The sequence below is a fragment of the Cervus canadensis genome, chromosome 25 (genome assembly GCF_019320065.1).
Source record: "Cervus canadensis isolate Bull #8, Minnesota chromosome 25, ASM1932006v1, whole genome shotgun sequence".
Taxonomy (NCBI): domain Eukaryota; kingdom Metazoa; phylum Chordata; class Mammalia; order Artiodactyla; family Cervidae; genus Cervus; species Cervus canadensis.
This window is the reverse complement of record NC_057410.1, coordinates 32,379,753-32,392,813: the sequence shown is the minus strand read 5'-3', so window position 1 is coordinate 32,392,813 and position 13,061 is coordinate 32,379,753. Positions and strand designations below refer to the sequence as shown.

Here is a 13,061-nt window from a genome sequence, read left to right as displayed (position 1 = left end):
TATCTGTCCGATTACAGAGAACAAATTAAAGTATCTTTTCACCAGTTGTAAAAAAGAAAGAAATCTTGCCATTTGTAACAATGTGGATAAACCCAGGGATACAATGCTAAGTGTGATAAGCCAGACACAGAAAGGCATGGTGTCACTTATGTGTAGAATCTTAAAAAAACATTTGTTTAAAAACTCCTAACAGATTAGAAAGGTGGTTATCAGAGTCTTGAGAGGAGGAGGGAAAGAGAAGATATGATTGATTAAAGGATATAAGCTTTCAGAAGATAAATAAGTTCTGGTGACCTAATGTACAACATGCTGACTACAGTTAATACACTGTATACTTGAATTTGCTAGTAAGTATTCTGACCACCAGAACAAAAACAACAAAGGTATGGACAGATGTTAGCTTGTCGTAATAGTTTCACAATGTATACATACATCAAAACATCACCTCATATACTTTAAATATTTACATATTTTTATTTGTCAAAAGTTAAAAAAATTTTTTTCACTATGATGACTCAATTAACAATAGGACATTTGTTTCCTAAGAGTGCCTTTACAGGATCCTAGAAAATAAAGCAAATGACTTCAATTTTATGCCTGATTTTCTCTTCATGTAGAAAACAGTATGCTAGTTTCTAAACCACAATATACTTGATGCTAGAAATATAACCAAGATGACTACAGTCAAGATTCTCTAAGAAGAGAGAGAAAAAAAAAAAAAACCCAAACTCAACCAACACAGAATGCTGGGCAGTAACACTCATACGAAGGATGTTCTCTTGCCAACGTGGCATAATTCAAAAGTTAGAAAATACATCATTTTAACTTGCAAACACCATCAGTATCAGAAGTTGTACAGGAAAGGGGAGACAAGGAAGGAAATGCCAATGAACTAAGAAGAAAAGACCAATTCGTGAAAACGCCTTACCTGCCAAGTCAAGGAATATGAACTCGAGCCTAAGCTCTCCAGGATCACACTGGGTATTTTTAGAATAATGTGGCAAGGTGGAAAACGAAGAGAGAGAGCGAGCGAGCATGCACATGTGTGTGTAAGTGAAGATAGATGAGTTCTCTGATTAACGCAAAAACAAAAAGTACAGGAGCGGGTAACAGCCCACATACAAAGAAAACTGCAAGGATGAGAAACAGGAATAGGTTAGGAGAAGCAGAGGAATTTCTGAGGTTCAATCCACTGGCTTAGTAACAAACGGAATGTCTAAGGGGGTGAGGAGAGAAGTAAATGGCAGGCAACTCAGTTAATGTTAACGTAATTAATAAAGAAACACTGGAAGTACTGATGCAAGGGAGGGGAGACAGCAAAATGAATATATTCCACCGTAAAATAAAAATTGATTTTAAGACATCTAAGTAGACTTGGTAGGCAATTGGAGAGACCTGAAACCCAGGACAAAGGCCTTCTTATTAATTATACTGGAAAGCTATATAAAATTTCAGAATACTGCTACTACTTAGCAGTTGTGCCTCCCCGCTACCCCGAGAATTGCTTAAGGGCCAATTTAAAAGCCAAAAAGGAAAATCAGTTCTAAGATTAAATAATCATACCTTCTTCTCAATGCAAAGTTTTTAAAAAAGTATCAGATATAATGGAGGCCCAGAGAAACTGACTCGGCCAAGGTCACATAGTTTCTTAATCCTTGAGACAAAAATAAAAGTCAATGATGGTTCCTACTCATTATTTACCAGAACTGACTCAAATTTCTCAGTATCCAGCGATAAAATCCAATCTTTTTTTTTTTTTTTTTTTGGCTTTGCTGCTAGGCTTACAGGATCTTAATTCCCTGACGAAGGGCTGAATCCAGGCCCAGCAGTGAAAGTGCTGAGTCCTAACCACTGGACCACCACCAAATTCCCGAAATTCAGTCTTTAAAAATTTACTGCTCACTGACAATTTAAAAATAATAATGGCTCACAAGGCTAAAGAAATTTCTTAAATTTTCTAGAGCAATGCAGATTTCAAATGTGTTAGTTTTATGGAAACCAACAGATTTAAAACTTCTGCTTTGCCTCATTCAACATTTAATTTCTTTATTTATTTAGAAAAACATCAGCCAAAAAAAAAAAGTTTTTAAGGGAATGAAGTACTGACACATACTACAATATGAATTAACCTTGAAAACATGCTCAGACACCAAAGCCATATTATTTGGTTCCACGTATATGAAATGCCCAGAATAGGTGACTACATAGAGACAAAGTGGCTAAGTGGTGGCCAGGGGTTGAGGGAGTAAGGAGAGAGAAGAACTGCTAAAGATGGAGGGTTTCTTTTTCCAGGTGACGAAAAAGTACTGTAATCAGATAGTGTTGACAGCAACACAACTTTGTGAATATGTTAAAAACACAGAATTATACATTTTAAAAGAGTGAATTTTATATGTGATTTGTACATCAAAAAATGGAAGCATCTGGTTTTCCCTTCATGTTCAGTAAGTTTTCATATTCATTTTTATCTATAAAGTGGAGATCAGAATAGCAAAATAAAGCAAAGGGGAAATAATTATCCATATTACTTGATTATTTTTAGTATGTAACATTCTATATTACCATATTAATTGGATTTTTAGTAAATGACTATAAATCCATGAACTACGCTTCTAAAGAAAAAAAACTTCAAATTAAAAGACTGCATATGAAGTGTCTGTGGGCCAAGCGAGTAAGTGCTGACTCATGTTACGGTTTTAGCACTGCTCAAGTGTCTTCCTAGAGTTTGGTGTGTCTAACCTGGAATAACATTCTCCCCACACTCCACTTTTCCGCTTATCTTTCAAAATCAGCTCAAATGTCACCCCCTAAAAACCTCGTTCCCTATACCAATCTTGGGGGGGTTTCCCCATCCACAATGCCAGGTCTTCAATGTCCTCACTGATGCCTTTGTTTTCTACATATGAGAAGGTAGCTTTACATGTGATTTTAATTCCACCACCTTCTACCTATCTTCGCACTGAAGCCAAGCACATACAGGCCACTGAAGCCAAGCACATACAGGCCCTACAAAATCATCTGGAGATCTTAAGACAAAGCATAACAGAAAAACAAGCTGGGGCTGACAACCCAAATAGCTCTGGTGCACAACCATAAACTAACTGCTCAGATTATAAACAAGTCTTCACAGAAAATATCTTCTAGTTCCTACCACTCAATTCATCAGCAACCTGCCCAGTTAAACGGGGAAAAGATTCTGATAAGAAATAGACAAGGTCTGGCCAAGTGTTCAGATTTCTAATCAGAGTCAGCGGCAGGAACCTGACTTCAGATGGCAGCACTTTAGTTTAACCCTTATCTGAACCACAACAATAAAGACAGGGTAGACAGTACTGGGGGGGGGGGGGGGGGGGGGCAAGGCGGGTATTACCTAATGGGGATAGCTCTTTTATAACTAAACGTAAAAGACTTCAAAAGCTTTATAGCTGTGAATCACTGTGCCATCCACTATGAAAAGAAATGACTTTTTAAAGCCAAAGCAAGAATAACACTATGCGCAAGTGTAGGGGGAATTTTACTGGAAAATACTTTTCCTTAGTCTCTCTGAGGCAGTGGGGAAATTAAGTAGGTACATACCCTCCCCCTTGAGTGGAAAACACAAAATTCAATTTAATGTAAACGAGTGTAAGATAATCTATTTTTAGGCTTACTGAATGAAAAAAATCTTGTTTAAAACTCACATTAGAGTGGTTATGGTCTGAGGCAGTGATACCTCAAATGTATTCTCCTATCTGCTCTTTAGTTCCTTCTCACTGGAACCCCAAACGTCCCCAGACCCAGGGACCCAGGAGGGTAGGAGAGGATCCCGCCGCCCCAGAAGAGGCATCCCATCTTGAGGCAAACTACAGTACTAAACGGGACTCATGCAAAAGCCTCTAATTACACTACAATAAGGCACTACCCACCACCCATACTGGATTTCTGGAATATATTACCCATTCATTCTCTCTCTCTCCCCGATTCCAGCTTTCGTATATGATAGTCCCTCTGTCCACTCTCTCCTTCCTTCTCTTCAAGTTTAAAAATATTCCTCAACAGATACCTTTCCTCTGACTATGGTACACCCCAGGTTTTCCTTCTTTCATAACACACCTCACAGTAATTTCTTGTTTCACAACTCCGTTTCACCAGACAGGGATACCTGTCTTGTTTACCTGGTTTTGTGAATACATATTACGCATTCAATAAATGGCCATTTAATTGAACTGAAACATGTTTTATGAATGGATAATAAAAAGACAGACAAATCACAATGTTATAGAAGACTGAAATTTGGCCCTGGGCTCTTTCTAGCTTACCACAGCCACTTTTGCTGTCCAATGGTAAGGGGTATCTATAATTTTCTTGACGAGATCTCTAGTCTTTCCCATTCTATTATTTTCCTCTGTTTCTTTGCACTGTTCACTTAAGAAGGCTTTCTTACCTACCTTGCTGTTCTTTGGAACTCTGCATTCAGATGGGTATGTCTTTCCTCTTCTTTTTCACCATTCGCTTCTCTTCTTTTCTCAGCTATTTGTAAGGCCTCCTCAGACAACCATTCTGCCTTTTTACATTTTGTTTTCTTGGGGATGGTTTTGATCACTGCCTCCTGTACAACATTATGAACCTCCGTCCACAGTTCTTCAGGCACTCTATCAGATCTAATCCCTTGAATCTATTTGTCACTTCCACTGTATAAGGGAATGGCCAAGCGGTTTTCCCTACTTTCTCCAATTTAAGTCTGAATTTTGCACCCTGAAGTTCAAGCTGGAATCCAGATTGCCAGAAGAAATATCAATAACCTCAGATATGCTGATGACACCACTCTAATGGTAGAAAGCAAAGAGGAACTAAAGAGTCTCTTGATGAAGGTGAAAGAGCTGGCTTAAAACCCAACATTCAAAAAACTAAGATTATAGCATCCAGTCCCATTACCTCATGGCAAACAGATGGGGAAAAAATGGAAACAGTGACAGAGTTTATTTTCTTGGGCTCCAAAATCACTGCAGATGATGACTGCAGCCATGAAATTAAAAGACGCTTGCTCCTTAGAAGAAAAGCTATGACAAACCTAGACAGCATATTAAAAAGTAGAGGCGTTACTTTGCCGACGTAAACAAAGGTCGGTATAATCAAAGCTATGATTTTTCCAGTAGTCATGTACGGATGTGAGAGTTGGGACCACAAGGAAGGCTGAGTGAAAAGAATTGATGCTTTCCAACTGTGGTGCTGGAGAGACTCTTTAGAGTCCCTTGGACAGGAAGGAGATCAAACCAGTTAATCCTAAAGGAAATCAACCCTGAATATTCATTAGGACTGAAGCTAAAGCTCCAATACTTTGGCCACCTAATGCAAAGAGCCAACTTCTTGGAAAAGACCCTGATGTTGGGAAAGACTGAGGGCAGAAGGGGATAAGAGAGGATGTGATGGGTGGATAACATCATCGACTCAATGGACACGAGTCTGAGCAAACTTGAGGAGATGGTGAAGGAAAGGGAAGCCTGGCATGCTGCAATCCATGGGGTTGCAAAGAGTCAGACACGACAGAGAAACTGAACAACAGGGTAAGGGGGGAAAGGGGATGGTAATCCCAATGACCCTTAAAGGTCACTAAAAACACACTGACTTTACAGCAATAACATTTGCCTTGGTACAAAGAAATCTTAGAAAGCTATGAAAAAATAAAAAGCACCCATTTCTCAAGACACAAAGATAACATCTGTTGCCTTTCTTTCTAGTATTTTTCTAGACTACAGAGCCTTCAATCACTGGAGAGTAGAAGTCTTAAAAACAAAAACTGATTTGCCCAAAACAAACCAAACCTCTGATACTGGCATATTGTGAGGGCACTGAAAACAAATGCTATCCCATGCTAAGTCGCTTTAGTCAGGTCTGACTCTGCGACCCCATGGACTGTAACCTGCCAGGCTCCTCTGCCATGGGATTTCCCAGGCAAGAATACTACTAAAGGTGTTTGAAAATATGAAGACAAAACATGTCAACATTAGATTCCAAAATCAGTACCTAAATGTACTTCAAATCATAGCCAAATCCTAATTATTCAGAAACATCTGAGTTACAGGCCAACTCCAAATTATAAAAATGTCTATCCTTAAGTATCCTCAGAGGATTTTACAATAGCTACATCCAGAATTTTAACAAACATACAACACCCTGAATGGTGAGGGGTAGCTCTTGAAAAACTAGATAATGAAGAATTTTTTGTAGATTCCCAGTTCCCCAGTTCTTCCAACCACATGTTTAATAGTTTCTGTCACCAGAAATGCCAGGGCCACAGATCTCACTCTCTTAAGACTATGGTGATCCTACATCCTACGTAATCTACAAATCAAAGATGACTATTTAACATTAAAAAACAAAAAAACTTCACTTGGGAAGCAGTTTTAAAAAAATGCTATGATTTTAACTGACATTAACTGAATCCCTATTTTTCATCTCCTAATTTGTATATCCACACTGATGTCCTATATTACATTTGCAAAGAAAATAAACCAAAAAAAAAAAAAAAAAACAAAACTTTAATATGGGGGGAAAAAAGAATCCTTATTTCTTGATGTAACACTGCTACATACACTATGCCTTTCAGATCTATTTTGGTTTTAGCAAGTAAAATCATGTAACATATTAATTAAGCATCCACATCAGAAGTGTGTTGACTAGAAGTGTAATGTCCAAAGCCCCTGCTGAATGCCATCCTCATTACCTTGGTTCTGCTATTTATTCCTACAATGTTTACGCATCCATAACTCAGACTCAAATGTATGTTCAGAATCCATACCACTTGAATCCAAGGCAGGGAAGTTATTTTCTTCTTAAATCCATTTACACACAGGTAAAACAAGTCACTATAGACAGCACAGGGAGAAAAGTAAAAATACTGACTTGCCAGCCAGGAATCTTAGTCATCCAATTTCTTTGGCCTACAGTCTCCTCATCAGAGAAGTAGAAGGATAATGTTCTCTACTGTATACAGCTGGAAGTCATCACAAGTGTGGAAAAAACTCAGAACCTCTATAAAGCAAATGCAAAATATTTCTGATACAATTATTTAGAATGCTGGATACTCGGGAAGTACTTAATAATTTGACAAAACTCAATTTCTATTGTGTGAGAGTTGATCAATCTGGGCTGAACAAAGTGCATGACAAAGAGGAGCTTAAAAACAAACTCAACTGCCTATTTTTAACCTACTTTCAATTATGCCTACATTCCATAATCAAAACATTAGGTAGTATATTAAACAATATCCATACAGCCTGAAAGTTTAATCACTACCAAAAGTAGTTCAGGGACTCTAGCCTGGAATCCACGGAGACTGAGGGAGTTCACAAATAAGCTTGTCAAGAACCTGAATCCCCAGAAGTCATATGGAAAAAATACAGCTGACTGTACTAGGAAGAAGCACAGAAGATTCCTAAATTGGGACAGCAACCAAAAGAGCACCACACTGTTTCTACTCAAATTTTTACTACATGGGGTTATCTGCTTCCCAAATATGTTTTTTACAATTTATAACAAGTGCATCTTCAGACCATTTTAAGTTTTTCATGCCTTTTTTTCTTAAATAGGAAAAAAAAAACATTATCAGCCAAAGATTTTTAGGGTTTAAAAGAGGGGTTGGTTTTCTGAATTAGTTTTCTTACTAAAAACTACCTTATGTACTAACAATATGTATCAAATGATATTAAAACATATATCACTTTTAGTGACAAAAACCCTATTTTTTCAAAATAAATATTATTAAAAAACAGAACTCAAGACTCAGTACAACATAGATTAAATTTTTAAGAATTTGAAACTAAACCTCAAGAAACAAAAAAATAAATTCTAGGAAAAACTGAAGAAACTCTAATCTCAGAAAGTTGGTTTGCTAGGTTTTAATCAAATAAGTCAACTCCTTGAGTAAGTTAGTAACTGTTTGCTTAGGCTATAGTTTATTGATTTCATGATTAATTTTGAGAAGAAAATTAAAGGAATGTCATTCCGTCAATGTAACATGTACAACAAATAAATTTGTTTTTAACCGAGACACAACTACAGATCTCTTTTATCTGTTCCCAAAATAACTCTGTTCTTTATGACAGATAAATTAAAGAGGATCTTTTATTTTAGGGAGCTTTCACTCTATGTAACTTTAAGCTTTAAATGTTCTGTCATTTTTATATAGACTAAAAGACGTTTAGCCCAGGGAAAAAAGAGGGAAGAAAAGGAAATTCTATAATTCAAGCTAAACACATAACTGCCAAGATTCAGTGTAATTCATGTATTTGCAAAATATCACTGTGTAAGACTACATCACAGCAGTTTGTATAGCAAATACAGGGAACAATCTAGAAGTTATCAATATGCAATTAGTAAAATTAAGGTCTAACCACTTCACAAAGCAGTCCTTTAAAAAAAAAATTAGTCACCTCAAAGAAATATTTAGGGGCAAACGGAGGAACTATGGTATAGGATTTACTCCATGTGTGTGTGCTAAGTCGCCCAGCGGTGTCAGACTCTGCAATCCTTTTGTATGCAGCCTGCCAGGCTCCTCTGTCCATGGAAATCTCCAAGCAAGAATGCAGAAGTGGGTGGTCATGCCCTCCTCTTGCATTGGCAGGCAGGTTCTTTACCAAGAGCGCTACCTGGGAAGCCCATTTATTTGGGGAGGAGGGGAACAGGCCTAACATATACTCACTAAGTCTCTCTGGTCTTTCAGGAAAAACACACAATAAAAGTTGTGGTTGTCTGGGGAGGGGAACTAGAATGCTGAATAACAGATGAGTCTTACTCTTCCTCTATGTATCCTTTAGAACCTTTCAAAGGTGTTCTATGTATTTCCTAGTCAACAAAAGACTGATTTGTTTTTAATGAATCTCATGGGTAGAATTAGAAACTTTCAGCTCAGACATCAATTCAGATAGAACCTACAGGGCAGTAACAATAAATTATATAGAATAACTCTCCTGAAGTTTTCTTCCAAAGAGATTGAAGAGCATTCATTCAATCAGTATTTCAACATCTAGGCATTAGATTTGTAGATTATGTGTTCGAAGTATCTGAGCAAAATCCTGCCTTCATGGAGTTTCATGGAGAGTAGAGAGAGAGAGTAAATAATATGACTTTGAGTAATGATGAGTGCTATACAGAAGAGAAGGAAATGGGGGATAATGAGCAATTATGGGGGAGGAGGGAGGACCGTGTTTTAGGACAGTTTAGGTAAACCTCTCTGAGGACAGGACACGTAAGAACTGAGTAATACGGCAAAGTAAGCAATGTGATAAACAGAAGGCAAGCCCTGTGACTGAACATGCAGAGCCTCTCACTGTTCAGGGTACAGCCCAGCAGCAGGATGGCTGCAATGGGGCGACCCAAGGAGAGAAATGTGGGAGGTGGTCTCAGAGGGAGGTGGGTCCCAGATGCATGGAGAGCCTTGTAGCTAGGAGGAAACAAAGTCAAGACTTTAAATGCAATGAAAAACCTCTGTGGAGTTCTGAGTGGGAGAATGACTAGATTTATATTTTTAAAAGTAACACTAGCTGCTGTTTAAAAGATCAATACAGTAGGCCAGGTAACAAATGATGGAACTGAATAGTGGTTTCAGAGAGATAGGGAAATGTCTCTGATTCGGGGTGGGTGTGTGTGTTAGTCACTCAGTCATGTCCAACACTTTGCAATCCCATAGACTGCAGCCCACCAGGCTCCTCTGTCCATGGGATTTTCCAGGCAAGAATACTGGAGTGGGTTGCCATTTCCTTCTCCAGCAGATCTTCCCAACCCAGGGATCAAACCCAGGTCTCCCACATTGCAGATAGACTCTTCATTGTCTGAGATTTGAAAAATAGAGCCTACAGAATTTGCTGCTGGATTAGACATGGGAATTTGACTGCAACAGCAACTGGGTGAAGAGTAATTTAAAAAATCATCTTTATGTGTATAGTTACAGTTGTTAAGGTACTTTTACATGTATTATGTCATTTCACAATAACAAGAGGCAGGGGAAGGTCCCACTGGGTCAAGATCCAAGTTCTGCCTCCTCTGCCAGCTTTGAAAAGCCCTAGGAAAAGTCCTTTGAATGGATTTTTGGGCCACAAAACGGTATCGTTCAGTTCACAAGATTTCTGCAGGTACCAAGTGGTTGCAGTCTTTTACAAATGTAAATAATGCCCTTTTTGAGGCAGAAAGCATCACACTGGCCAGCGAGAGACACTGTGTTCCCATCACTCAGGACAGCAGTGCTGCCCCACTGCCACCCCCACTATATTCCACATAGAACCTGGTACTGTAGTTGACAGAAAAGAGGCAAACTTCTTAATTCTGATATAAAAAATAAACGTGTTCACCAATTATGGAAAAGCCTACATAATATAAGCATAGGCACTAGGGGAAAAAAAAATTGTATACTCTTTCAATCCATCCTACAAACTGGAGGAAACAGTTCCTTTTGCTATAAATAGCATTAAAGTAAAACCACCTCTTACAAGATAAAATCCCAACCAAGGAAACTTTCACTAGAGAGATGTTACCACCAAGACTTCAACTTATTGCTTGAAGTCCTATCTTTAAGTTCATATACAAAGTCCCACAGAATTTATTTTTCCCATCCAAGGCTTTCATGTTATTGCAGAATATATCCAGCCTTAAGCAAAAATGGAAAAATATACGTAAAGTCTTTAGTTCATTATGTATTTTTGAGAGTTATCTTGAATGTCAACGTGTACTGTGTACTTAAGTCGATAATCTGAATAACAGTAAATAAAAATCCAAGGATATTCGGTGTATATCCCTATCCTCCATCCCTCATGTTCAACTGGGGCCTCAATAAACATGACTATTGCGGCCATGAGATTCTATTACAACTAAAACCACATCGTAAGTACCCTCCAAAGCACACAGCCATTAAACTGCCTTGGACAGAGTCGAAGACAAATCTTTAATACAACGAATGAAGGTTTGTTTTATGCAACACTACGAAGGGTCATATCATTCAGATTCCAGAGCACAATGACAATTTGTTCTACTTCTGTACTTTCTAGTAAGACTTTCTACCTTACAAAACACGTCTCATTTCTCTAAATCAAGAACCTTTAGGTCAAAGACACCCCATCTGAGATATATTTCACTGCAACTGCAGAAACACTACACAATACATCATCCTTCAACAGGTCTATCACCGCACTTAGCTTGCATCTTCCCCCAAACTTTAACAAGTTAAGTTAAATACACGTTCACCAGGTTATAGCAAGCAAATGTTTTTGCAATTTAGGTACTTGAACTCGCATAGTGAGCAACACAGAGGTTCAACTAATTTCCTTCATTAAAAATGACCAAAAATTCTCAAGGTTTTGTCTTCGTGGATTTCAAGGAACATTTTACATCTGATCATTTGATGTTTCTGTAAAGAACTTACAAAACCAAGATGAATTTTCTATAGTTTCATTCGTACTTCTCCAAGTATATATTCATAAGAAACCAAAAAACGATTTTAATAAAGTGCAGGAGATCCAGAGGCAAAATATTTCACAAGGTCCCCCACACCTCTCTCCCCCAATTCCCGCTCGGTCTCGCGTTAAAACTATTTCCTCCAAAGAGAAACAGCTCTAGAAGAGTTTGCCAAGCAGAGCAAAATCACTTCGCTGAGATAACAAACGGAAACGCATTTAAAGCAGAGAAGATCGCGGAAGCGAGGGCGGCCGGGCGCGGAGCCCCCACGTCCCCGGACCCCAGCAGCAAAGGGCGAGCATGTGCCGGACGCTGCAGGACGCGCGGCCCTCCCGGAGCCGCCTCCTGAGGCACAGGGCCCCGCCCGGCCTCACCCTCCCGGTTCATTCATTCTGAACCTGCGGCTACCGCACCCCTGCACTCCCGCCCCGGCCGAGACGGGGTTCCGAGGCCGAGTGACCGCGTCGGGCCACAACCCCTGCCCGGAGTCCGGGCCCCGCCGCGATTCCCGCGCGCCCGCGGCCTCTGCTCTGGGGTGGTCTGAGAGGCCGCGGAGGCCCGCTCCCAAAGCCAGAGTCCCGCAACACCGCAGCCCCACCCTCCGCCTAGGCGCAGGCCAGGCCTTCCCCGCTCGCGGGGCGGCCTCCTGGGGGCCCCGGATCCCCGCCACCCGGCTGCCCCACTGCGGCCGGAAGTCTCCCCGGCGCCCCCTCCCCAGCACCCGACTTCCCTCGCCGCCGCGTCCAAACCCTCTCCGCGCTGCCTCGGGCCTCCTACCGCGGGCCGCGGGCCGGAGAAAGCGAGGGGCCGCGCCGCCCGGTCCGCCGACAGGGCAAGAGCAGAGCCGGGAGGCCCAGGCGGTTACCTTGATAATCCTGCGGGGCAGCCCGGCCATCTTGTCAGATCCCGAGTTCGGCCTCTGGTCTCGTCTCCGGCTCCGCTCTCCTCACGCACGAGTGGAAGTCCCAGGCTCCACTTCCGGGGGACGTTGCCGCGCCCGCCGCCGCCGCCGCCGCCGCCGCCAAGGCCCCTCGGGAAATGTAGTTCCTGCTCGGGCGCGGGCGGGCTTCCCTCGGACTTGGCCCCCTCCCCCGCGTTCCCCGCCCCCGCCCCGGCTTGGGGGTGGCGGAAGTGACGCGCGCGGCGGGGCAGGGACTTGGGGGAGGCGGCGCGGGGCGGCGCGGAGCTCCGGCTCTCGTGGCCGAGCCTGCCGCGCGCAGGTGGGATTGAGTGCTCCGAGCCCCGCAGGCTCTTATCCGCGGCTACGCCCGCGCCAATGGGCGACGTAACAGAGGCCTGGCAGTCGACGTAGCCCATTCATCGGTTCGTTAGCTCATTCAACGTTACTGCATTGCGCGCGGTCTGGGCGGGCGATGGGCAAAAGACAGGTCAAATTGATCGCGGGCTCCTTGCTCAAGGGGAAGCGAAACACCGAAACTCCCAAGTATGGGTCTCGAAAGTTTTCCAGTAAAACTCTAACCAGACTTTTGGTGCTTAAATTTCGCATAAGTCGAGCCTTTTCGATACACCCCTTAGTCCTAGGAAAGCTAAAAGCAAAGAATTTGGAGAGAGTTGGGGACGGGGAAGAAGAATGGTTTCTGAATGCCTGGCCCTAGCAGTTGACTTGCCGACTGGAT

The 13,061-nt window shown here is 41.4% G+C and overlaps 1 protein-coding gene across 1 annotated transcript in view; it reads right to left on the bottom strand.

Moving 5' to 3' along the window:
- UBE2N (ubiquitin conjugating enzyme E2 N) overlaps positions 1–12,439 on the bottom strand; it is a 40,057-nt gene extending 27,618 nt beyond the window's left edge. The window contains exon 1 of the mRNA XM_043447413.1: positions 12,290–12,439. Coding sequence (XP_043303348.1) covers positions 12,290–12,319 — 30 coding nt within the window. The 5' untranslated portion in view covers positions 12,320–12,439. The remainder of the gene's footprint in view (positions 1–12,289) is intronic.
- Positions 12,440–13,061: the final 622 nt, after the last annotated feature.